The sequence below is a fragment of the Dryas octopetala genome, chromosome 4 (genome assembly GCF_963921425.1).
Source record: "Dryas octopetala chromosome 4, drDryOcto1.1, whole genome shotgun sequence".
NCBI lineage: Eukaryota > Viridiplantae > Streptophyta > Magnoliopsida > Rosales > Rosaceae > Dryas > Dryas octopetala.
This window is the reverse complement of record NC_141369.1, coordinates 9392348-9418423: the sequence shown is the minus strand read 5'-3', so window position 1 is coordinate 9418423 and position 26076 is coordinate 9392348. Positions and strand designations below refer to the sequence as shown.

General features: G+C 35.0%; 5 protein-coding genes across 11 annotated transcripts; 4 read left to right on the top strand and 1 right to left on the bottom strand.

Moving 5' to 3' along the window:
* The first annotated feature begins 306 nt into the window (after nt 1–306).
* LOC147286601 (uncharacterized) lies at nt 307–25068 on the top strand. 6 transcript variants are annotated; one of them, XM_086240667.1, is made up of 10 exons: nt 307–440; nt 606–671; nt 1582–1627; nt 2239–2488; nt 3423–3494; nt 3598–3665; nt 3788–3941; nt 4640–4720; nt 4838–4927; nt 5122–6050. In XM_086240667.1, the coding sequence occupies exons 4-10, from the start codon at nt 2240–2242 to the stop codon at nt 5197–5199; spliced, it is 792 nt and encodes a 263-aa protein (XP_086096793.1). In that variant the 5' UTR covers nt 307–440; nt 606–671; nt 1582–1627; nt 2239; the 3' UTR covers nt 5200–6050. The 6 variants fall into 6 exon arrangements, 4 of the variants coding, with proteins under 4 accessions (XP_086096793.1, XP_086096792.1, XP_086096791.1 ...); XR_015121783.1 differs by lacking the exon at nt 1582–1627 and adding an exon at nt 25052–25068 and having other exon boundaries at nt 315–440; nt 614–671; nt 5122–5261; XR_015121782.1 differs by lacking the exon at nt 1582–1627 and having other exon boundaries at nt 315–440; nt 614–671; nt 5122–5261; nt 5357–6051.
* Nucleotides 8390–9971, bottom strand: LOC147286605 (protein FAR1-RELATED SEQUENCE 5-like). The gene is made up of 2 exons (XM_086240797.1): nt 9840–9971; nt 8390–9531 (listed from the first exon to the last, which is right to left on the bottom strand). The coding sequence occupies exons 1-2, from the start codon at nt 9946–9948 to the stop codon at nt 8390–8392; spliced, it is 1251 nt and encodes a 416-aa protein (XP_086096923.1). The 5' UTR covers nt 9949–9971.
* Nucleotides 11025–13210, top strand: LOC147286604 (putative F-box/FBD/LRR-repeat protein At4g03220). Of its 2 annotated transcripts, XM_086242139.1 has the most exons (4): nt 11223–11397; nt 11804–12183; nt 12410–12586; nt 12779–13210. In XM_086242139.1, exons 1-4 carry the CDS (start codon nt 11352–11354, stop codon nt 13091–13093), a joined length of 918 nt encoding a protein of 305 aa, XP_086098265.1. In that variant the 5' UTR covers nt 11223–11351; the 3' UTR covers nt 13094–13210. The 2 variants fall into 2 exon arrangements, with proteins under 2 accessions (XP_086098264.1, XP_086098265.1); XM_086242138.1 differs by having other exon boundaries at nt 11025–12183.
* On the top strand, nt 17846–18806 carry LOC147286603 (uncharacterized). Its single transcript, XM_086242495.1, has 3 exons — nt 17846–17962; nt 18074–18237; nt 18361–18806. Exons 1-3 carry the CDS (start codon nt 17846–17848, stop codon nt 18773–18775), a joined length of 696 nt encoding a protein of 231 aa, XP_086098621.1. The 3' UTR covers nt 18776–18806.
* Nucleotides 21011–23683, top strand: LOC147286602 (putative F-box/FBD/LRR-repeat protein At4g03220). The gene is made up of 5 exons (XM_086240796.1): nt 21011–21259; nt 22132–22452; nt 22537–22713; nt 22928–23104; nt 23297–23683. Exons 1-5 carry the CDS (start codon nt 21011–21013, stop codon nt 23609–23611), a joined length of 1239 nt encoding a protein of 412 aa, XP_086096922.1. The 3' UTR covers nt 23612–23683.
* Nucleotides 25069–26076: the final 1008 nt, after the last annotated feature.

The window sequence follows — 26076 nt, the reverse complement described above, 5'->3', positions numbered from 1 at the left end:
TTCAACGAATCAATGGACAGAAATTCATTTTTCAATTTAGATAATAGATCGAGTGTATATTTGAAATATTTTAAAATTCATGAACCCCATTAAAATAACTTATATAATTATATGTCTAAATTGAATTTATGTCTAATATATAAGTTCCATAATGCCATACTTCACATAACCAAGCGGCGATAATCGAGCAACAGGACAAAAAGCATGGTGAGAAATTGAATGACCAAAAGTAAAAAAGTAAAAAGGAAAATTAGGAAAGCGGTGAAGAAAATGAGAGAAGAGGAATAGTGGGAGACGTGGGATGCGGTTAGAATCTTTCTTCCTTTCTCTTTCTTAATTCTCTCACCTTTCCCTCTTCATCCCACTTTTCCCCACATACACACACACACACACACCTCTACACGTCCTCTGAATGCTGGGTTCGATCTTCTCCAGCCAAAGTAAGAAAAATGCTTGCTTTTTTTTGTAATGGGTTTTGTAGGGTTCTCTTGGGGATTTGATTAGTAGTATTTTTCATTTCATTGCCATTGTTGTTGTTTTTTGTTGTTGTTGTTGTAATACTAGTATATACAAAGACTACACTCAATCTCTTGCTTCGTTTCAAGAAACATAGGTTACAAAGCAAAAGATTGCTGCTTTCTTCCATTGCAAAGAATCCCATTCCCATACCTGTAAGTCTCTCCCTTTCTCTTTCTCTCTCATTTAATCTTACCCACATGTCAATCATTACATCATTTATTCATCAGGGCCATATCTCTTTCAACCTCTTTTTTCACTTTATGTCTCCATCTCTCTCTGCATTCTAGTTTTGTATATGATTTCTGTTTCTTCTACATTTGGTTTCTGGGTTTTCTTTTGTTTTTTCTTCTGTTAAAAAAAAAGAATTAGTAAAAATAAAAGCTTTGGTTGATTTTATCGTGCATTTTCTTTTCTGGGTTTTCCTTGTGTCATCGCAAATTTTCATTGTCGCTAATTCAACTTCCTAGAGATGCATTTTCTGCTTTCAAGGCCTATCCATTATAGCTTCTCATTTTGCACAAAAGGTGCATTCACTTTTTAGTATTTTTCCCCCTTTTCTGTTTGTTGCTCGGCTTTATCTCTCCTATTTCCCTTTTCATTTTCCTTTCCTGCCTGATGGTCCTTTGTTGATCTTGATGCAGCTTGAGCATTGCTCTTTTGCCCATACCTGCTTTATTGGGTTTATTCTCACCACTTTTTAGTACTTGTTTTCTAAATGTATGGATAAGTATCTTGTTTCATTGATAATTCTGTTTCATTGTTCTGCTCTTGGCTAGTAATTAGGTTCCTTTATCCCCAACTTTCATTCATGAGAAAACTGAATGAAAGGAAGGAAAACATATTTTGAATTCTTATGTGGGATCTTGTTTCACTAAAAATTAAAAATAAAATCATAAAACATTTTCCTTCAAGTAGCTAAACATTTTCTTCAAGTAGCTAAACATTTTCCTTTAAATACCAAATACTAAATTTTTAAGATAAGAAGATCTGGGGATTTGGTTTCATTATTGTCCCACAAATTATTTTTGTCTCACTTCTATTTTGTTTTCTTTTGATGACTAGGGTTCATTTCTATAGCGATGCTTACGTTCGTTTGACTGTGTTAGAGGTGATGTTCGCAAATCTTTCTTGTTTCTTTGTTGTTGCATTTTCACAATTTCTTGGCTCTTTATGATACATGTTCTGCATCTTTTTCGTGCAAAGTTAATTGCTTTCTACCACTGCAACTATGGCCTTCAAAGTCCTGATAGTTACATTCTCTAACAAATGGGGGTTCCTTTTTTTTTTCCCCTCTCCCTGGATTTCTAAGAAAACTTTTGAAATAAGAGAAATTAATAATTGAGTCATTTTTTTTACTCATACCAAAGTTTAAATTTCTGCTTGGGGGAGCAAAGGCTTCGTTTAATAGATGACAGACAGTGAGAGCTTTAATTTTTTGGTGAGCTTTAATGTCGTACATTGACTCATCACTAGACAGAGCATTTGGCTCTTATTTTCATCATTTATTGACTTTTCTTGTTTTTGACTTGGGTTTTCAGTTGCTATTGCAGATTTTTGTTTTCTTTCCTTGGTTATTTTAATTGGTTTATTGTATCGGAATTACAGAGAATTATGTTGATATTTAGATTTCTGCTCTAACTTTTGGTGGAGATTGAAATTTGAAATTCAAGTTGGGGCTACTTAGATTATATTAAATTGATTTTCTTTTGTAATTTACAGGATGGGGGATCATTTTGTGTTGTTGGTGGATCGATTGCTCACTGAATCTACCCTAGAAGCTGCCATAGAGAGCACATATCAGTTTCAGAACCCAACACCCACAGCAAGCCAAGATAGTATGGAATCTTCCCATAAAATAGATGTGAATACCCATTCATCTCCTAGTGCATTTGTAGAGTGTAAAATTTGCCACGATGAGGATGCTGATACAAACATGGAAACACCATGTTCTTGCCGTGGCAGCTTGAAGGTCAGTTACCTTAATTTGTGCACTGGCTTTTTTTATTTGAAACTGTTGCTGTATGTTGTTCAAAGTTACAATCTCGTGATTTTCGTTCTTACAGTGGATTACTGTTTCTTTCCTCTCATACATGCGATGATATGATATTCCCATGCAATTTCAAGACTAAGTAGTCCCATTACTATCAGCTTGATCAAACTCAAAAATATTGACTTCTATTGCATTTCATGTTTCAAAATTGAAATGCTTGTGTCATGCTTCACCGATTCTCTCCATCAGTTTGACCCCCCTTTTTTTCCCTAATAGTTCCCTCAGAAGTTTCAATTATATATTTTGCCAACTCGAGAGCTGAATATATTTTCTAGTCAAAGTTAAATAGTCAATTGGTTTCATAGTTGTGGGAAAAGCTGCATTCTGAACTCTAATAGATTTTGAAATTCATAAATTCTGAATTTCTTTTCAAGCATCATATTTTAATGGTTGCACTGGGTTGATATTCCTCTCTCTCTCTCTCTCTCTCTCTCTCTCTCTCTCTCTCTCTCTCTCTCTCTCTCTCTCTCTCTCTCTCTCTCTGTGTATAGATCCAGAATCTTAAGAAGTTGATTTAATTTGAAGCAAAAATGTCCCTACTTCAGAGTAAAGCAGGTTGCAAGTGGCATAGGAAAATCTTATATAATAATTTTGGACATAAAGAAGCAAGTCCTTAGCATAAGTTACTCCACCAGTCTACCTCAGATTTGGACTCATAGTAGCGACATCAATCCCTGAATATGATACTGATGGTCATGTGAAGGTGTCTTTAGGTTTAGTAGCTTATTCATTCATCCCATTAAGTACAATTATGTATGAGAGGGACTTAGCAGAAACAACCATTGTCTTTGTTTCCCCTTATAACTAGTTTCATTTTTACTTTTTTATCTATTTAATCATCATCATTTTGCAGTATGCTCACCGTAAATGTGTTCAGAGGTGGTGCAACGAGAAGGGTGATACAATATGTGAGATTTGCCACCAGGTATGCCCTTGCTTAACTGAACATGTTTGTGACTTTAGTTATGTTTTATGACTTTATCAAATTGGGTGCATTTTCTTATTCCTCGTTGAATGAGAAATTGCAGCAATTCAAGCCAGATTATACTGCACCACCTCCTCTATTTCATTACGGTGGTATTCCGATGAACTTCCGGTATCTTTCTACCCATCATATTCTCAAGGTTTTCTATTTTATTTCAACAAAGGATCAGACCTTCTCTCATTAAATCATTGAGAACCAAAATAATTATACTCAATCTGGTGTTATCATCTTAGGGGGAGTTGGGAGATTTCCAGAAGGGATCTGCAGAATCCTCGACTTATAGCAATGGTTACTACTGATCACGAATACATGAATCCCGACTTTGATGATGAATATTCAGCTCCGTCTTCGAGAAGCTTGATGTGCTGCCGCGTAGTTGCTATAATCGTAACCTCTCTCCCTCTCTCTCTCTCTCTCTCCCTCTGCTCTCTCAGGTGCACTTTGACTATTAAGGGCAAAAAATGGAAAATGATACAGAATTTTGCTCTCTTAAAATATCTTTCCTGATGAGTATAACATTCAAGAAAGCCATTGAGGTCTCCTGTATCTCTCAACCTATATTGGCAATATATATAATCATGAAGCTTGAAGAAATGAATCTCTTTTGATTGTTGTAAATCTGCGAATACTTTCTTTGAAAACAACTGGAGCTTTGTGAAATATGCAATAAAAACAATAGTTTAACAAGCAAAAATTGCCATAATCCTAGAGAAAGAACTGAAAGAATGAAAGAAGGGGGGAAAAGTAGGAAAAAGTAAAATCTATAGAATCTTGTAACAGTCAGATTTTTGAACTTATGTAACCCACTTCAAACTGAGGAAGGTGGGTAAATTGTTGATCGTATATGACCTCACTTCAGCTGTTGCACAAACAGTTCATATTTTTATCTTATCCAGGGCCTTTTTGTCTAAGGTGGAATACACCCAATGGCATTTGAGAGTCTTTTCAAACTAACTTTAGCCAACAATAAAAATAATTTGAATGTGTCGAGTCTGTCTCATAAGTAAGAAATATTTGGTCTTGTTGACTTTTGTATTTAATTATATTTTCAGTATTGTCATTGACACATATTTGTTTATTTTCAGTTCTTGGTTCTTCTGGTTTTACGCCATACTCTTCCAATTTTAATAAGTGGAGCTGGAGAGTACTCATTGACATTGTTCACAGTGAGTTTGGCTAGCCCATTTTTTTTTTTTTTTAATTTATTATTATTATTTTTTAAGGATGAAATGCTGTTCAGGAAAATGCAAAAGAAACATCTAAATATTTTCATTACACTGCAGTTACTGATGTTGAGAACGATTGGGATTCTTTTTCCAATCTATATCATGGTTAGAGCATTCACTGCTATCCAACGTCGGCGGCATCAGCAGGTCAGTTATATACAAGTGAATATCATATTTACAAAGCATGAAGTTTCTCATAGTTTCTAGGCTATGTAATGCTGGCATCATTGAGCTGTGCAAGCCTTGCTTTTGATTCTACATGTGATCTGCAATAAGCAAGCCATTTATTCCCATTGACATTAACAGTTGAGTTTGTTCCTTTTCATGTGTCTATGTACTAGGATCCTCGAATTTCCCTTGCCACTTCAGACGAAGAAAATGACTTGGAATACCCATCACGTTTTATTGAAATTCGATAACCAATTCAGCCACCACTTTTGGCTGAAGGTATCCTTTGATATTGGTGCAACATCCTGAAAAGGTATCAACAATCAAGCTCTGAAGTTGTATGTAATGCAAATTAAAGTTGTGGCTGAAGATACGCCCTTACAATTAGTGCCATGATCATCTTTCCAGGACACTGTGCTAGAAGCATCAATCACCAGCAAAGCCTTTGGTTACTGTGATTCTGAGAGTTGTATAGACAGCATTGGGTATAAGCTGTATATACAAGTACTGGATACAGAAAAGGGGAAGCCTAGTAGTCAAAGCCGGATATAGATGTTAATAATGTAAATTTCCTATTCTAAAAAACGAAAAAAGAAAAAAAAAAAAAAAAAAAAAAAAAAAAAAAAAAAAAAAAAAAGAGTAAAGAGTGCAAAAACTTGATTGAATAGTCCTATGAAGGAGTACTTTACACGTGCTAATCATGCTTTATGCAAGTGTTTGTTTCTCTCTGATTGTTTTTTTACCTGCTTTGTCTTTTAATATGCGCTGTTGAAGAAGACTTTATTGATGAATTGCCAACAAAAATGGTGTATATCTGCTATTCTGGGTCGATGCTCCGGTCATCATTGGAAGTAGTGTAGGAAATCTGAGTAAAGCATAACTTTTCCAATTATGAGTTTTCGTTGGCAGTGCATCTATTGATACAATAATGCTAGAGATAATTTGTATTCCAAATGACGTATTATGATTACAAGTGTTAATATTTTCTTGTGAAATTAATGAACTTTAGAATGGGCTATATATGAATTAATGAACCTTAGAGTCTGCACACCCCTATTACCCTATAGTCTGAGTGGTTTTAGTGCAAAAAAGCCTATTTTCTTGTGAAATTTATAAACTTTAGAGTGAGCTATATATATTAAATTAATGAATATATGTAATGAAATACCATCACATAATTTGATATCAACCTTAGAATACCTCAATTGCTTGGCACCATTAAGCGGCGTAGGAAAATGTTGGTTGAAAGGATCTAAAAAGCCTTGTTTCCACCCACTTGATTTTGTGAATTGTTGATTTTGTGAAGAGAGTTCTTCCCTTCTTGTGCCTCTTCAAAACCAGATGAGGGAGAAATCTGAGATGTAGAACATATGAGGTTAGAAAACTAACAAAAAAAATGAAATGAAAGAGAGTTGGAGGAAACATGAAGATAGAGGAATTTTACCAACATTTTTTTTTTTCTACTTTATATGAATCTAAATTATTCGGTGGGGCTGGAATGCCACTCACCCAATGAGACTCCCATTTATGTGGTGACATCTGTTATATTTTTTATCTAACTGGACCAGACCAAGACTCCTCCATTATCTACCTTTTCTCTTTGCCTCTTTCGCTTCCCTCGTCATGTCAAATACGACGTTAATAGAAAAAATAAAATACTTTCCCTCTGTTGTTTCCCAATTTTTCCATCCAATCTTGAATCATCGACGCCTTGCCATATATCAACGACGACTCTGCCAACCCCGACATCAGACGAGAGAGGTCGACTGGCCAAAGAGAAAAATTGGTGGACAAGATCGTGAAAAAGTAAGCCTCATGCTTTTGGGTTTGATCTAAATTTTGCTGCTTTGTTTGCTAAAATCCCATCTTTGATTTAAGTTTTACTATTTTTTTGGTGATAACTGATAGGTTAAGATCTGTGAATTTAAATCATTCCACCGTTTATTGATTCGACTCGCAAACGATCAGCAAGTGAAGGACCGATCCTTTTGCGCCAATATTGGTATTATGACAGAAGCACACTTTTATAACATCGGAAGGGGGGCAGGGGAGCTCATTGAAGACTAGTATTAATTTGTGTTTCAGATTGCTGGTTCGGTTAGCGATTCCAAATCCCCCTTCTACATACCAGTGGAAAGATTGCAAGTTTCTTGCAAATCTCCCAAAAAAGCCTATTACTTTTGCCTTTGATATAAATACTGCAGAGTATTGATATAGGAACAACTAAAGTAGAAAACTTTACTTTATTAAACTAGGGTTATATATATTATATATATTTGGTATATGTTCAGCAATGCACTTGTATTTTTCTGGTGACTTAATTGTGTTTTCTCATTATTTTCTTTGGTCAGTTGTTTCTTCCATATTACTATGGTGATTAGAACAGGAATTTTCAACATTTACCACTAGTTTTAGGTTTTATTTGTGCTGATGTAGGTGGTTGGTGTTCTGCTTATCAATTTGTTTCATATTGTTGATGCAGTTGATAATTCCAAATCTGCACATACATACCAGAGGAAAGATGGCAATTTTCTTTCACCAAAGACCAGGTCTCCTAATAAAGTCTCTTGCTTTTGCCTTCACTATAATTTATGTATACTTGAAAGTCATGCATGAGAGGTGGTGATACCAGTGCTACCAAAAGAAGATACAATAGGAATGATATCCCAGTTGTTGTCCCTCCGATCGATCAGTAATGGCCTCTAACCATATTCATCACTCATCACTCATTATTAGTGCACTAATTGGATGTAACTGATGGTGAAAAGTCTGCCACAATGAGCAAGAGGATTTGAAGTTATTGACACAATCAAGAGCTCTATGGAGAGTGCATGCAGTGGAGTTGTATCATGCGGCTCATATCTTTTGTGTAATTAATTTATACCTCAACTTCTTTTATGTATTAATTTGATCGATGAATGTAACAAACATTCATAATGAATATAGATTATTCCTTGGTTTGCAATAAAGGATATAATTTTACACCAGTGTTTCTGTGTTTCTTCTATGAGAATCTGTTTTATTTTTGGCCAATGAAATGCTTATGTTTCATTCAACAAGATGGAGTTGCTTCAAACATAAAACAAGCATTCCTTATCAAATATAAAAACAAGTATTTCTGAGAAAGTAACCAACAAACTTGGCCAATAACAGATAAAAGAAAATGAAGAACATAAACTAAAAACTGAGCACCCACAGGGGTATATTAATCAACAACTAGTGATAAGTTGATGGATTAAGTATTGGCATATGGGGTGGTGCTACTCGATGAGATGAAACATTGGAAGTTTCTTGACTACGTTTTCCTATATATGTATGTAAAGAATAATTAATGATACAATAAAATAATACAATCATAAAATTCAATTATATGCTAAACAAAAAGCAGTGAGAACAACATCTAGCTAACAAATTACCTGTACCTTTCGTAGCCTTTTTTTTTCACTTCTCTAAACTGCTTTTTAGTCGAGACTTTGTCATTTGCTCCCTCACAATTGGTGGATTCAGAACTGTCAATTGATTAGGGAGAATGTTGTCATTGGATTGTTCATCCATTTTCTTTAAGTTATTCAACATATTTGTAACTTCCAAGTCTTTTTCAAGACGCTTCATCGCCTCTACTAGCATTTCTTTAACAATCTTAGTTCCACAATCACTCAATGAAGCTATATCATAGACATTTCTTCCTTCATGCATCAACTCACTAAGGCGCAATAATCTAGCTGACTTTGGATCGTTGCTTATAGAAGCACTTTTATTATTACTCCACACAATCCCTTTCTTTGCATCCTTAGTCCACCTCTTCAATATGTGTTGTGTAGGTAAACTAGTGAAGTTATTCAAATCAAACACCCTTAAAGCATAATGACACAAGATCTCCATTGACTCAAATAACTTACAAGAACAAGAAATATCCAAAGTCACAAGGTTATATTCAATTCTATATAATCTTTGCTGACCTTCTTCAAATACATCATAGGCATAAACCCCATCCTTATGGCAAACTTCTTTCACCCTCACCGTAATACAACCCAATAACTCCTTCTCAAAGAAACTAAACAATTTAATAGTGTACACATTAGCTCCATGACTCAACATTCCATTCCTTACTCGTAGACGAGGTACACTATTTTTGCAACGAAAATCATCTTCCAACTCCACTAAACGCATCTCTTCTATTTTTTTCTCATAATGATGCACAAATTTAATGAGCTCCATTGTTTTTGTAGAAATTTGATGGAAAATATTATTTGTACTCTCACTCCTTTGGGTTGATCTCCTATTTGCTGAAAAATTATCCAAACTAAAAGCTGGGCACCACTTGTCTCCAAGTGAATATAACTTCTTAAGCCATGGCTGATCTCCAAGGTTCAATTCATTAATCATTTCATCCCACAAAGCCTCAAATTCAGTTTCACTTTTACACCCATAAAAACACTTGTTGAAATGCTTCTTGAACTCAGGATTAGCAAAAAGACATCCAAGATTTTCTTTTGCTTTCTTAGCAATGTGCCAAGTGCACAACCGGTGGCGTGTCCTTGGAAACACTATTTTAATTGCCTTTGCAATTGCCTTATCCTCATCTGTAAAAATAGTTGTTGGCTCTTTGTTTCCCATTGCTTCTAAGAAAGACTCAAACAACCAGACAAATGACTCAGTACTTTGATCTAAAAGAAAAGCACAGCCAAATAAGACATTCTTCCAATGGTGGTTAACTCCCACAAATGGAGCACAATACAAATTATATTTATTAGTTTGAAATGTTGTGTCAAAGCATACGACAGCACCAAAACATTCATAATCTAACTTTGATCTGCTATTCTCCAAAAGAAATTTGTCATTCGACTAAATTGATCCAATTGCATTGAGTAGAAAAAGTTAGGATCATCACCTTGCTTACGCTTAAAGTGGTTTAACAGACTTTGCCCATCTCCTGTTTCCATCATTTCATTCTTCTTCCTTTGCAAGTAATTATGAACATCTTTCTTAGTGAATCCCATATTCTCAGCACCACCCACTTCATTCGCTAGGTAGAAGTATGATTTTGTCGGTCTTATACCAGCATCAACCATAGAACTAATAACACTTGCATGTGCATCAATTATTTTTCGACCTGATCTTAAAAACTGTCTTTCTTCAACTTTAGCAAGGTCATGGTTGTGATCTGAAATAATATGAGAAATTGTCCATATATCATCTTTCACATTAAACCGAACCATAGCCTTGCAACCTTTTCTTGTCTCTAACCGATTGAGTTTTCTCACTGCAAGTGAATTTTCATCTTCAAAAACCCCTTCTTTGGAACACAAAAATTCTCTTTGGCGAATATTCCCTGATACATCTTTTCGTAAATGTCCTTTACGAATACTGAAACCCTTTCTTAAAGCATAATTATTGTATAAATTGTAAGCTTCATCATCAGAGTATACATTTCTTCCCACTTTGAGTTCTTCATCTACATCTTCTCCAAATATCTCATCATGATCACTTAATATCTCTGTTCCACAATTTGAGTGCTCCATTGGCTTAAACAACCTAATCACATAAATATATATATATGCATTTAGTTAATACAATATACAAAAAATTTTGGGCATTACAATCCTATTAGCCTAAATTTTATTGAATTTTTTTTCCAATTGTTTTCCTTACTATGGCTTATTAAACCATCAGACTTAGCCCAACATTGGCACAACGTTTGCACTGGAGTCAATACAATTCACACCAAAAGTAAAAACATAATAATAGATTTCTCATAAAAATAAAATTAAGCAAGTCAAACAAAAAGTAACATAAAAATGTAGTTGAATAAGCCTCACCTTCAAAAAATTTCTTGATTAGAATTGTTTCACTGATCTAATGTTTTTCCTATTCAATAGGCTTTCTTCACAATTGATTAAAGCAGTCTTGGTCCAGTCCAGCTGGATAAAAAATATGACAGATGTCACCACATAAATGGGAGTCGTGGCATACCCACCCCCACCGAAGACTTTCTCATTCCGAGTCTTTCTCTTATTCTTTCTTTTATTTATATCTTAATCTAATCAAACTCAAAGCATCTTTGATCTCTGCGTCATCTACCTCCTCTCAATATCAGTTTTTTTTGTCGATCTCATCTATCAGATCTCTCATCTCTCTCACGATATGAGATTTCTCTCACACATACATCTGACATCACTCATCGGAATTTCTCCACACCCGTCTTCTGCTCCAACTTGTCAAGCAGCTTGAAAGAGATGGAAAACAGAGCTTCAGAGCTAGTCGTATACAAAAGACGAAACAGAGCTGCAAACAGTGAGCAAAGCAGTGACAGAATCAGCGATCTTCCAGATGGTATATTGCACCACATACTCTCCTTCTTACCCATCAAACGCGTTGCTCAAGCCGGTGTTTTATCCAAGAGATGGAGTTATCTGTGGGCCTCCTTTCCTATCCTCGACTTCTCCCAGGTTCATACTCTGAATGATAATCTTTCTTGGGAGCAAATTTCCACAGTACTGAGTCGCCGCCATGAAAACTCTAATATAAAGGTTTTTCGGGTGAGGGCCAGGGGTGATGTGAGTTTTTCTTCTTTGGATGATTGCATTCGTCGGGTGATGAAGCATAGGGTTCAAGAACTTGAACTCGACGTCCACTTAATTCACAGGTTTGATTTGCAACTCTGTGTATTTGAGTGTGATTCATTGAGGTGTCTCAAATTGGATGCCTCTACATCATGGTATGTTGGGGCTACGACTGGTCTTCGTTCGCTTCACACCTTGTCCCTCATTCGCGTAGAATTCTTGGATACTGATAATTTGGTTGCAGATTTATTTTCTGCTTCTTCATTCCCTTCTCTTGTCAACTTGACTATAGGAGCTTGTGTAGGAATTACACACCTCAAAATTAGCTGCCCCAACCTCAAAGATGTGAAAGTTTTCAGACAGGGTATCCACAGCCTTGACATCTCCGGAATGAGACTGGAGAATTTGGAAGTTCGAGATTCTTTATTCCCGCACAACAATGGTGGAAGTTGGGTCAACGTTTTAGCCCCAAATCTACGAAAATTTGATTGGTCATATAATGTCATTACTGAGAAATGTTCGATCCAGAGTTTTCCTAACCTGAGAACATCTTATGTATCTTGTGAATTGTTTCCGGATAATATTAGCACGACGAAGGTTCATAGTGCAGTCAATCTTCTTTCTGGGTCATCCCAAGTTCAAAACCTTTACATTGTTGGTGGCTATCTCCAGGTTAGTTAATTAGCTATCTCTTTTGTTGCTTGCTAGTTTGGGGACTTGTATAATGTTCAGCAAACATGCATTTACACTGTATATATATATATATATATACTGTTTGGAGGTGTACGTTGGAGATCATAGTTGTCTATAAGGACTATAATGTACATGCATATTGTATTGAAAATTTCCTTCCTTGCATGTGTTCTTTGGATTTATGTGGCTTATTTTATCTATGCAGATTCTATCAAAAATATATTTCGAAGCTGGCCTACCATATTCATTTGTGAAACTTGAGAAGTTGGTTATTGGTACTGGTTTGAAAAAATGTGAAATCCCAGGACTAGCGTGCTTATTCAAGAGCTCTCCCATAGTGCACACTCTCAAAATTGGGATACACGAAATAGCAGAAGATGATGTAAGTTTCTCTATAATTCTAATTTAATATTCTTCACACTTCTTATTTTGGTCCAGTAGTTCATATATTTAACTTGTGCACCTTGAGGTAATCAAAAAATGTCACTTTGTTTGTAATAACCGACTTGACAGTACACACGTTAAAGTTTGAATGAACATCCGACTAACTATTTATTTAAAAATTTACTTTCAGAAATGGAACAACATTTTGTTGGACGATGCCCATTGCACTGAAGAGCAATATTGGGAGAGTCAAGCTCAAACTTTGAGTGGCTTCCTAAGTCATATAAAGGGGGTGATCATCGTTAACTGTAACAGAAATAGGGTCAATGACAATGTGTTTAATTTCATAAGGTTTTTGCTTCAACAGGGAAGACGCTTGCAAAAAATGATTCTTAGTTCTAGGGATGCCAAATATCTATCTCTTTGGAAGGATAAGATTGATTTAATAGAGGGATTCCCCCGAGCGTCGGCTCATGTGGAAATTTCAGTTAAGACTTTTTTTTGATCAATTAGTTTCTTGATTGTATTAGTTTGATTCTATACAGACTAGTCTATAATGAGAGGCATTGATAAATATTTGATATTTGTATGTCTTTACACTACTAAAAAATCAAGGATACACCACTACCTACGGTGTCTTATGTTTAAAATGGGCACGGTTCACAATGCTCTATATCTTTTGGACACTGCTTTATTATAGACCAAGGTTGGATGGGCTTTGCTGAGGTCTCCAATAAGAATTAGGCACTTCAAAGCTTAACAGTGCCTTATTTGAAGTGGGTCACAGTACATACTAAAATAATGAAAAACTTAATTTGCTTAATTTTAATACTCTCATCACATCACAATACTCTCATTCAATTTATATTAATAATAATTTCTTTTATTATAGAAAACTCACCATCAGTGGCCTATGAGTGAGTAAATTATTTTTTTTATTAAGGCCAACCATGGCCAACATATATATTTAAGTATTATTTTTCATGGTTATTTGTACTACTTTAATACATGTGTACTTTAGTATATATGTACTACTTTAGTACATATCATTACCTTTTTCTTTTTAGTGGAAAGGGATAGGATCATAGGAACACCTTCGTCAAAAATAAAAAATACTTTCAAATGATATTAAAAAATATTAAATAGTTATAAGAAGCTAATTACAACCATATGCACAATAAAACCCCCTAATTTGTACCTCTGATTAGGTCCTGTACTGCAGATTTCTAACTTGTAAGTAGCTCTGGCTCTGAGTCCCTTTCCTAACTCAGCTAAAGGTAGTGAAGATTCATATTAATAGAGATACAATCTGCAAGAGTGTTATTAACGTCACAAGGTTTTTACTTGAACGTGGAAGAGGATTGCAAGAAATGATTCTTAGTTCCCCGACATATTATTCATCTTACAAATTAATGTTGAAAATAGGAAGAGCTTACTTGATTGTGGAGAATTATTTGTTTGGACATAGACAACATTTCAATTCCATTGTGAATTATATATAACTCTCTTGGATTGTGGAGAATTGTTATATGGTATTTGATAAAGCTCTTCTTTTTCTTTTTCCTTGTATAAGTTTAGGCCATGGCCATGTCAGAGATGCAGGTCCAAAACTGCCAACAGTTAATGTTTATGTTTTCTATTTAATTGCATATTGGCCTTTAAATATTTCAGGTGGAATATCCAATAGATGTTTATCAATGTGCTAGAAGCATCAATCACCAGCAAAACCTTTGGTTACTGTGATTCTGAGAGCTGTGTATAGACAGCATTGGGTATAAGCTGTATATACAAGTACTGGATACAGAAAAGGGGAAGCCTAGAAATCAATGCCGATATAGATGCTAATAATGTAAATTTCCTATTCTAAAAAAAGAAAAAAGAGTAAAGCGTGCAAAAACTTGATTGAATAGTCCTATGAAGGAGTACTTTACACGTGCTAATCATGCTTTATGCTTTAAGGAATGCTTTATGCTTTATGCTTTCTCTTTTAATATGCACTGTTGAAGAAGACTTTATTGATGAATTGCCAACAAAAATGGTGTATATTAGCTATTCTGGGTCGATGCTCCGGTCATTATTGGAAGTAGTGTAGGAAATCTGAGTAAAGCATAACTTTTCCAATTATGAGTTTTCGTTGGCAGTGCATCTATTGATACAATATTAATGCTAGGGATAATTTGTATTATGAATACAGGTGTTAATATTTTTTTTTGAAATAAATGAACTTTAGAGTGGGCTATATATGAATTAATAAAACACAATCACATAATTTGATATCGAAATTGGGTATTGATAGTAGTACTACTAATAATATGGCTTCCTATTAGTATTATCTAGGACTTGGATCTCTCGCCATTTGAAATTTTTTTTATGGCCTGGCCATTTGAATTTTTGTTACTCACTTTTAATGGCTCATAAGAACTGATAAAATGTTATGTCAGCATGAGTTTTAAATCCACAAATTGGAGACGTTTCAATTTTCTTTCTAGTTTAATTCCCCCATTTCGTATGCAGTCCATCAAAATGTCATCTTATCATGCACTACAACAAATCTAAGCAAAAGTCACGTTTTTTTTCAACTAATCTGGAAGCCATTGCTATTGTTGTGTTTTTTGGTCAAAAATCACTATTTATACTTTGACTGACTAATACAACTCCAAAACCATTGCTTATTAAGTAACTAATCCTTAATGTTCTTGCTTTATTCGTTTCAGCTCTGTTATGCAACAAAAAACCTCAAAGTTGCAAGCTCTGTCACTTATTCAGATATCCCTTAAGGGGAAGGTAATGGAAAATGGTCAGAGGTAGCTAATCCCACGCAGTTATAGTCACTGATCTCCTAACCGTTGACGCCTACACCGACGGAAATAGTGTGGCTCGGCACGTCCTCCAACCTCCATCAAATTGAAACCCATGGGTTTCAATTTGAACTTTCCCTCTTTATATTCCCTATTCAACTCATTCCGGTCATGGGTTTGTGAAGCCAAATCTATGGAGGCCAAGCCAACGTGGTTTGTGAAGTTGCAGATCTATGGAGGCGGTGGAGACGGGGCAAATCTATGGAGACTAGGGCAAACCTATGGAGCCGAGATCAAATCTATGGAGGCGGGGGCTTATCTTTGGAGGCGGGGTGAGCTATGAAGGCAGTGCAAATCTATGGAAGCGAGATTGAACAACCGCTGTCGAGGTCGAATCATGGGCCATGGCCCATTCCTAAAATTCCTCTGTTTAAAATCCTAAACTTCTTCACTTCAAGTACAGTTCTTGTCCAGTCATGGCAACAACCTTTTGAAATCCATTTTTAGTTGTTTTCTTGTTGTGTGTGTGGGTGTGTGTACGCGGACTAGTCTCCAACACCCTCTAATTGTATCAACATAATACTTGTCAGGTACTCGGAGGACTCTACAAATTTTGCCAGCTTCGGGTTCATTTGTATTGAAAGTGTTGGTGGATCAAATACTGAGCCGCCCAAATGAGGAGAATTTTCACTCGATCAAGCCCTACATTTGTGAAATTAGGTAAGGGCTAAACCACAAGACATACCATTTGTCCTTTTGCAGGAGCTCTTTCAGCTTCAGGCATGTATGTACTGCTAGCCTTCTCATTATGGATTTGCAATGATGCTTCTTTATTTATGAATTGAAGTAGAAAATTTGCTAATTTCAATTTAATTAATTGTGCTTCTTTGCAGATGAGCCCAGTATTTCTCTCTATGTTTTTCTTGCTTTTTATTTTTTTTTATTTATATTATTATATTTTTTTTATATGTTGCTTCATATCTTTATTAGTTTACGAGAAAAAGGAAGGAAATAATGGATTGCTCTTTTAGAAATAGAGACATTTGAGCTATATGGTGAATTGCAGCTTTTATCAGTTTTTCTCTATAGATGCGTGTGTATAGCAAATACGCTAAACAACTTTCACTTCCTTTATAACATAGAGTATTTTCACTTGTAAAATAGGTACATCCCTGTTGAACTTGGTTAGTTATTCAACATGGAATACTTGTAATTGAAAGACAAAATTCTATGATCATACTACTGTGTTTTGTAATTTTTTTTTTTTTTAATTTGTAGAGTGAATCAAGATTTTTTTTTTTCTATCCATAGAATATTCATTTATTTATTTTGATGTTGAGTGATTGATTAGTAGCCTGTGCATACACAATCTTGTGTATGCACACAGGGGCAATTCTCTCACATGGGCACATAACCAGGTTGCTTTCCTTGTAAGTCTATACCATTAGACAAGTTTTGTTCCTTCCTTTTGGTTTCTTTTGTATGGTGACTTACTCTTTTAATTAAATTACCATATTGCAGACCTATATTGGCTTTGCTATGTTTCTTTTTATGGTTAACATGACTTTTAAGCTTTTACCTCAACCCGATTCTCTGGATCATCTAACTTGGATCTTCGAAGACTCATACAGAAATTGTAAGTTTTTTTCGCAAGTGTAAATGTAAATTTCACTTTCTTTGTTGAATTTATTATTGATGTGACCCTTGTATACCATTGTATGGTTATGACTGTTTACAGTAATACATTGATACAGACTCTTGGGTCAATTGGGTTATAACATATAATTGAGGTAGAAATTTTTGAACAATTCGAGAACTAAGTAGGTTTCATTTACACACTCACTTTCATTCACTCTTAATATATAAAACATTTATTCATTTTATTTTGTTTTTATTTTTATCTTTCTTTATGCATTTTATGTTCATACTAGTGCCATGGTGAAATGCTTAGAACAACAAGTCTATTTAATTGTCTCTTCCATACATTCTATAGTGCCATGTGTGTTCAATCTGGGGTTTGGTTACCTAAATTTTCAGCTGTTATAGTGTATCTCTTACATGAGTTACTTTATTATTGTGTAAGCAATTTGAGAATATAGGTGTGGTGAATTGTTTGATTATACTGAATGCAAATTGTTTATATAATGTTGGTAATCAATTTGAGAAGTTAGTGACTTAGTGTTGTGAATTTTGTGACTATTCTGAATGCAGAATGTAATACCAGCAAACAAACCCAAATCCCCGGACTCTCTTCACCGTCCCTTTGCCCCATGATTCCCATCCCAATTCCCAAACACACAAACTACTCCTCCATCTATATTAATACCAGCAACAAACCCAAATCCCTTAAACCCCAAACTCTCTCTCTCTCTCACACACTGATCACAAAGTTATCTCTTAAACCCCCTTTTATATTTTATTAATTGGGTGATCTTTGTTTGTTCTTGTTGGTTTTTTACATGAAGCTGCAACTGGGTCTCGCTCTTCTTCCAACCAATGATCCAATTATCAAAGAAGGAGGGTTGTTGGACTTGAACAACAACAACAACAGCATTGTTTACGAGGCTAAGAAGGAAGTCTCATTCAGCTGCCTTAATGCTCCGTTGTTTGTGTCTAGCTGCTTTAAAACTAGTACTCCTACTACCACTGCTGCTGCTGATACTGCTATTAATGACAATAACATTAAGAAAAAACGTGGCTTTGGCCAAGCTTTTGAGCACAACAACAACAACAACAATAGTGTGCCTCGAACGCTGCCTTTGTTGTCTTGGAACAACCAACCAAACGATGATGATAACGGTAATGACCCCGAACACCAACACAACTCATCCCGCTTTACCATTATGATCAAATACTACTACTTCTCTCTCTTTCTCTGGGTTTTTTTTTTTTTTTTTTTTTTATTTTTTTTATTTTTTAATAATCAAAATAGTGAGGATGATTTGATTTAATAAATGTTTGGTTTAATTTATAGAAATGATGGAGATGGTTTGGTGGGGTGGCCACCCATTAAGTCATGGAGGAAGGAGATGTGCTTTCACAATAACCATGGGGTTGGGAATGGCTGTGGCTGCGGTGGCAGAGGATCAAACCACCATCAGCAATACTCTACATTCGTGAAGGTGAAGATGGATGGAGTGGGAATAGCAAGAAAGATTGACTTGAGCCTCCATCACTCTTTCCAAACACTCATACACACCTTGATGGACATGTTTGACAAAAAAAAACAGGGGTTGAAGTCATGTGTGAATATAGAATGGTTATCGGTTGCCCAAAATAAACTGCAAACCCTCAAAGGAATTGAAGGACTTTCTAAGCTCACTGTAAGTACTCACAATTCATTTTTTTTCATATTTTTGTGGTACAATCCAACAAATTTCATTTTGTAGTTATGTGAGCTTTACATTACTAGTAGGATCTTGAGCTTGGTGTAGGGGATCCAGAAGGGGATGATAGTGCTGTAAAGTGGATTATTTTGTTTTTGTGAATGTGGTGGGGGCTGTGAATATAGGTTGGTGAACAAAGATCAGTATAAGGTTGTAGTTTTCTGCTTAAGTGTATTTGTACAGCAGCACATTTGGAACACCAGAGGTGTTTGTAATGGATGATCTCTATGTCATATACATGTAATTGCTTTTGGATCAACTTCTAAGTTTTCTTGTGTATGAATTACTGCATTATTTTCTTGAGTCCATTTTGAATGATTTAAGCATAAGTGGAGTACAAAGTGAATCCTATAAGATGTCTCTGGATCTATTAGTGGAGCTGGTCAGCAGCCCACTTAAGCAATTTGCCATTCTCCCATTGATTCCTATGAATATAGGAAACTTGTATTTCTCATTCACAAATTCTTCATTGTTTATGCTGCTAACTCTCAGGTTGTTCTTTAATTGGTTAGCAAGAAGCACATTGGAAACCATGTCCAAAGCTACATTAGGTCCAATCAAATTTTAATTCTGCTATGCATATGGATATTACAAACAAAACCATTTTCAATTTGGAAATCCTTATTTGTTAAGCAACTCCATTTTGCAGTAGCTGCCAACTCACCTATTCAAACCAATATCCCAACTAATTTGTAAGTGTAGCTTAAGAATAGCACTGACTAACACATTAGTTTCTATTGTGGCTGTCAACTCACTGTCAGACATCAGATTATACAGCCACCTTACTAAAACAGGTGGTGCAGAAAGTCTTTAGCGACCCCAACCCCTACATCCTTTGGCTTAAGTGTTGCTGCACAGTTGCTAATTGATTGTGCAACTCTAAATGGTTGTTTAGTGGGCAATAGAGCTAGGAAAAAAAAGGTTGGGGTTGTTCTGTTTTCTTGTAGTGATGGTTTGTGTGTCCATGTCTACATGTTGGGGATACAAGTGATCTCCGTTCACTTCACACCTTGTTTCTAAGTGGTGTGGTATTCTTAGCTAGTGCTTTGGTTATGGATTTATTTTCTAGTTCTTCATTCCCTTTTTTCTTGAGAATTGAGTGTAGGTGGATGTAAAAATGTGTGGAAATTCCGTTTTCTTTACGATTAGTATCCTCATTAGAGAGTACAGATGTGTTAGATATCAGTTTACATACATATTGTACTGGAAATTTTTTCACTTGCATGTGAATTCTGTAGATTTATGTGGACTCAATCAATATTTAGCAGTACACCCATACATAATATCTATCTATTAAGGCATTATAATTCATCCAAGATCGTCCCTCACACAAGTAGCCAATAGAACTCTTGGATCAAAAGCTTGAGCTTCATGCTAAGAAACTTACAGCCTTTGCCTTGTGATAAAGTTAAGGGTCAATAATTAATAAGAATATATGAGAGAGTTTATGCACAGAATATGTCAATATTCTAGATAAAGACTTAAGGCCCTAGGTTGTTGCTGGACATTAAAAACAGCTTTTTATTACAATTCTGGTGAGCCACAACAAGTTTGGTGTTTGGTAAAAAAAGTAAAACCTGCTTTTTCTCACAATTGTGGTTTACTCAATTTGTACCCCTAATTAAGTCATGTACTACATATTTCTAACTTGTAAGTAGCTCAGACTCTGAGTCCCTGCCTAAGTCAACTAAAGGTAGTGAAGATTCATGTTAACAGCTAGAGATACAATATATCTACAAGTGTGTGATTAACGTCACAAGGTTTTTACTTGGACGTGGAAGAGGATTGCAAGAAATGATTCTTAGTTCCTCGACATATTATTCATCTTATAAATTAATGTTGAAAAATAGGAAGAGCTTACTTGATTGTGGAGAATTGTTAGTTTGGACACACAACATTTCAATTCCATTGTGAATGGAATATATAGAACTCTCTTGGATTAGAATTGTTATATGGTATTTGATAAATCTTTTCTTTTTCTTTTTACTTGTATAAATTTAGGCCATGGCCTTGTCAGAGATGCAGGTGGAATATCCAATAGATGTTTCATGCACACTAGATAAGAGATTCTTACACTGAAAGTATAGGGACAAAAATGACATTATAGTCAAATTATTGGTAATTTCCATCAGCATTTGCTTCGTCTCTAAGCAGCTTGAAAGTTTCCTCTATCTCTTTTTATCTTCTACTTTCCTATCCTATCCTATCCTATCCTCGACTTCTCCCAGGTTCATACTGATGCCAGTGTTTTATCCAAGAGATGGGAGTTATCTATGTGACTCCTTTCCTATCCTAGACTTCTCCAAGGTTCTTACTCTGAACGATAATCTTTCTTGGGAGGAAATTTCCACAGTACTGAGTCGCCGCCATGAAAACTCTAATATAAAGGTTTTTCGGATTAGGGGCAAGGGTGATGTGAGTTTTTCTTCTTTGGATGATTGCATTCGTCGGGTGGTGAAGCATAGGGTTCAAGAACTTGCACTCCAGGTCAGGTTAATTGAAAGGTTTGATTTGCAACTCTGTGTATTTGAGTGTGATTCATTGAGGTGTGTTGGAATTTTGATCAGATACCTTGTTGAAATTTTGATCAACAAAGCTCTGATACCATGTTGGAATTTTGAAGACCTGATACCAAGTTGGAATTGCTTTGATACCAAGTTGAAATTTATGACCTACAATTAAGTATCTAATCACTAGTTTATGAAAAAAAAAGGAATTTGCATAAAATATCTCAACTCATGGTGTGATAATCCATTGTCATCTACAGCTCATGGAGGATTCATTTTTCATATCTTCTATAGATCGATTATGATTATCGATTGTTATGTGAAGCTTAGGACAAGTCCCTAAGTCTACAACATAAAGATCTCAACTTATGTTGTGATGATCCATTGTCATCTATAACTCATGGAGGTGATGATCCATTGTCATCTACAATTCATGGAGATGATGATCCAATGTCATCTACAGCTCATAGTGTGTCTCTACGTCTATTAATACAATATCATCTAAGTGATATTTATATCAAGTTGCATAGCACTTGACAACATAAATATCTTGTGGAGGTTTATCTCAGCCAATTACATGAATTTGATTATCAAACCTTCCCATTTAGATTTAACACAAAATATCTAATGGTAATGATCTCAGCCATCAATTATGAACTTGAGTGTCAAACCATCTAACATATAAGTCAAAGCAAAAAGCAAAATAATAAAAGATATTTTCTGTCAAAGTTGGCTTGACGATCAATTGTCAGTGTCTTGACGATTGATTGTCCTCTAACTTCCAGTTTTCTGAAGAAGTTGGCTTGAGCCACATTTTTCAGAACTTTTGCCTTTGTGTTAATATCAGTTTAGACATTAACTTCAACAAGGTGTCTCAAATTGGATGCCTCCACATCACGGTTTGGGTTTCCATGTTCGTATGTTGGGGCTACGACTGCTCTCCGTTCACTTCACACCTTGTCTCTAATTCGCGTCGAATTCTTGGATACTGATAATTTGGTTGCAGATTTATTTTCTGCTTCTTCATTCCCTTCTCTCGTCAACTTGACTATAGGAGCTTGTATAGGAATTACACACCTCAAAATTAGCTGCCCCAACCTCAAAGATGTGAAAGTTTTCGGACAGGGTATCCACAACCTTGACATCTCTGGAATGAGACTGGAGAATTTGGAAGTTTGAGATTCTTTATTCCCGTGCAACAATGGTGGAAGTTGGGTCAACGTTTTAGCCCCAAATCTATGAAAATTTGGTTGGTCATATAATGTCATTACTGAGAAATGTTCGATCCAGAGTTTCCCTAACCTGAGAACATCTTATGTATCTTGTGAATTATTTCCGGATAATATTAGCACGACGAAGGTTCATAGTGTAGTCAATCTTCTTTCTGGGTCATCCCAAGTTCAAAACCTTTACATAGTTGGTGGCTATCTCCAGGTTAGTTAAGTAGCTATCTCTTTTGTTGCTTGCTAGTTTGGTGACTTGTATAATGTTCAGCAAACATGCATTTACTCTATATATATACTATTTGGAGGTGTATGTTGGAGATCCTAGTTGTCTATAAGGACTATAATGTACGTGCATATTGTATTGAAAATTTCCTTCCTTGCATGTGTTCTTTGGATTTATGTGGCTTATTTTCTTTATGCAGATTCTATCAAAAATATATTTCGAAGCTGGCCTACCATATTCATTTGTGAAACTTGAGAAGTTGGTTATTGGTACTGGTTTGAAAAAATGTGAAATCCCAGGACTAGCGTGCTTATTCAAGAGCTCTCCCATAGTGCACACTCTCAAAATTGGGATACACGAAATAGCAGAAGATGATGTAAGTTTCTCCATAATTCTACTTTAATATTCTTCACACTTCTTACTTTGGTCCAGGAGTACATATATTTAACTTGTTCACCTTGAGGTAACCAAAAAATGTCACTTTGTTTGTAATAACCGACTTAACAGTACACACGTTAAAGTTTGAATGAACATCCGACTAACCATTTATTTAAAAATTTACTTTCAGAAATGGAACAACATTTTGTTGGACGATGCCCATTGCACTGAAGAGCAGTATTGGGAGAGTCAAGCTCAAACTTTGAGTGGCTTCCTAAGTCATATAAAGGGGATGATCATCGTTAACTGTAACAGAAATAGGGTCAATGACAATGTGTTTAATTTCATAACGTTTTTGCTTCAACAGGGAAGACGCTTGCAAAAAATGATTCTTAGTTCTAGGGATGCCAAATATCTATCTCTTTGGAAGGATAAGATTGATTTAATAGAGGGATTCCCCCGAGCGTCGGCTCATGTGGAAATTTCAGTTAAGACTTTTTTTTGATCAATTAGTTTCTTGATTGTATTAGTTTGATTCTATACAGACTAGTCTATAATGAGAGGCATTGATAAATATTTGATATTTGTATGTCTTTACACTACTAAAAAATCAAGGATACACCACTGTCTACGGTGCCTTATGTTTAAAATGGGTACGGTTCACAATGCTCTATATCCTTTGGACACTGCCTTGTCACAGACCAAGGTCGGATGGGCTTTGTTGAGGTCTCCAATAAGAATTAGGCACTTCAAAGCTTAACAGTGCCTTATTTGAAGTGGTTACAGTACATACTAAAACAATGAAAAACTTAATTTACTTAATTTACTTAATTTTAATTATCCAAAAATCTAATAAACCCTGCAAATCTGGCTAGTCACATCACAATACTCCCATTCAATTTATATTAATAATAATTTCTTTTATTATAGAAAACTCACCATTAGTAACTTATGAGTGAGTAAATTATTTTTTTATTAAGGCCAACCATGGCCAATGTATATGTGACATATTATTTTTTATGGTTATTTGTACTACTTTAGTATATGTACTACTTTAAAAGAGAAAGCATGGTTATATGTACTATTTTTCATGGTTATATGTACTACCTTAGGGTTATATGTACTACTTTAAAAGAGAAAGCATGGTTATATGTACTATTTTTCATGGTTATATGTACTACTTTAGGGTTATATGTACTACTTTAAAAGAGAAAGCATGGTTATATGTACTATTTTTCATGGTTATATGTACTACTTTAAAAGAGAAAGCATGGTTATATGTACTACTTTAAAAGAGAAAGCATGGTTATATGTACTATTTTTCATGGTTATGTACTACTTTAGTACAAATGATATTAAAAAATATTAAATAGTTATAAGAAGCTAATTACAATCATCTACACAATAAAACCCCCTAATTTGTACCTTGAAATTTGTACCTCTGATTAGGTCCTGTACTACATATTTCTAACTTGTAAGTAGGTCAGGCTCTGAGTCCCTTTCCTAACTCAGCTAAAGGTAGTGAAGATTCATATTAATAGAGATACAATCTATAAGAGTGTTATTAACGTCACAAGGTTTTTACTTGAACGTGGAAGAGGATTGCAAGAAATGATTCTTAGTTCCCCGACATATTATTCATCTTACAAATTAATGTTGAAAATAGGAAGAGCTTACTTGATTGTGGAGAATTATTAGTTTGGACATAGACAACATTTCATTCCATTGTGAATTATATATAACTCTCTTGGATTGTGGAGAATTGTTATATGTTATTCGATAAAGCTCTTCTTTTTCTTTTTCCTTGTATAAGCTTAGGCCATGGCCATGTCAGAGATGCAGGTCCAAAACTGCCAACAGTTAATGTTTATGTTTTCTATTTAATTGCAAATTGGCCTTTAAATATTTCAGGTGGAATATCCAATAGATGTTTCATACAAACCAGGACAATGTGCTAGAAGCATCAATCACCAGCAAAACCTTTGGTTACTGTGATTCTGAGAGCTGTGTATAGACAGCATTGGGTATAAGCTGTATATACAAGTACTGGATACAGAAAAGGGAAAGCCTAGAAGTCAAAGCCGGATATAGATGCTAATAATGTAAATTTCCTATTCTAAAAAAACAAAAAAAACAAAAAAGAGTAAAGAGTGCAAAAACTTGATTGAATAGTCCTATGAAGAAGTAATGTACACGGGCTAATCATGCTTTATGCTTTAAGGAGTGCTTTATGCTGTATGCTTTCTCTTTTAATATGTACTGTTGAAGAAGACTTTATTGATGAATTGCCAACAAAAATGGTGTATATTAGCTATTCTGGGTCGATGCTCCGGTCATTATTGGAAGTACTGTAGGAAATCTGAGTAAAGCATAACTTTTCCAATTATGAGTTTTCGTTGGCAGTGCATCTATTGATACAATATTAATGCTAGGGATAATTTGTATTATGAATACAGGTCTTAATATTTTTTTTTGAAATAAATGAACTTTAGAGTGGGCTATATATGAATTAATAAAACACAATCACATAATTTGATATCGAAATTGGGTATTGATAGTAGTACTACTAATAATATGGCTTCCTATTAGTATTATCTAGGACTTGGATCTCTCGCCATTTGAAATTTTTTTTATGGCCTGGCCATTTGAATTTTTGTTACTCACTTTTAATGGGTCATAAGAACTGATAAAATGTTATGTCAGCATGAGTTTTAAATCCACAATTTGGAGACGTTTCAATTTTCTTTCTAGTTTAATTCCCCCATTTCGTATGCAGTCCATCAAAATGTCATCTTATCATGCACTATAACAAATCTAAGCAAAAGTCACGTTTTTTTTCAACTAATCTGGAAGCCATTGCTATTGTTGTGTTTTTTGGTCAAAAATCACTATTTATACTTTGACTGACTAATACAACTCCAAAACCATTGCTTATTAAGTAACTAATCCTTAATGTTCTTGCTTTATTCG

Coding starts and splice junctions, on each gene's coding strand:
- LOC147286601 (XM_086240665.1), top strand. CDS start 413: ATGCTGGGTTCGATCTTCTCCAGCCAAA. Junction 2,489..3,422: donor CTTGCCGTGGCAGCTTGAAG/GTCAGTTACCTT, acceptor ATCATTTTGCAG/TATGCTCACCGTAAATGTGT. Junction 4,928..5,121: donor AACGTCGGCGGCATCAGCAG/GTCAGTTATATA, acceptor TCTATGTACTAG/GATCCTCGAATTTCCCTTGC.
- LOC147286605 (XM_086240797.1), bottom strand. CDS start 9,948: ATGGGATTCACTAAGAAAGATGTTCATAATTACTTGCAAAGGAAGAAG. Junction 9,532..9,839: donor CCACTTTAAGCGTAAGCAAG/GTGATGATCCTA, acceptor CTATTTTTACAG/ATGAGGATAAGGCAATTGCA.
- LOC147286602 (XM_086240796.1), top strand. CDS start 21,011: ATGCCAGTGTTTTATCCAAGAGATGGGAGTTATCTATGTGACTCCTTT. Junction 21,260..22,131: donor TTCAAGAACTTGCACTCCAG/GTCAGGTTAATT, acceptor ATATCAGTTTAG/ACATTAACTTCAACAAGGTG. Junction 23,105..23,296: donor ACGAAATAGCAGAAGATGAT/GTAAGTTTCTCC, acceptor ATTTACTTTCAG/AAATGGAACAACATTTTGTT.
- LOC147286604 (XM_086242138.1), top strand. CDS start 11,185: ATGGAAAACAGAGCTTCAGAGCTAGTCGTATACAAAAGACGAAACAGA. Junction 12,184..12,409: donor TTGTTGGTGGCTATCTCCAG/GTTAGTTAATTA, acceptor TTATCTATGCAG/ATTCTATCAAAAATATATTT. Junction 12,587..12,778: donor ACGAAATAGCAGAAGATGAT/GTAAGTTTCTCT, acceptor ATTTACTTTCAG/AAATGGAACAACATTTTGTT.
- LOC147286603 (XM_086242495.1), top strand. CDS start 17,846: ATGAAGCTGCAACTGGGTCTCGCTCTTCTTCCAACCAATGATCCAATT. Junction 17,963..18,073: donor TTTACGAGGCTAAGAAGGAA/GTCTCATTCAGC, acceptor AATAACATTAAG/AAAAAACGTGGCTTTGGCCA. Junction 18,238..18,360: donor CGCTTTACCATTATGATCAA/ATACTACTACTT, acceptor TTTAATTTATAG/AAATGATGGAGATGGTTTGG.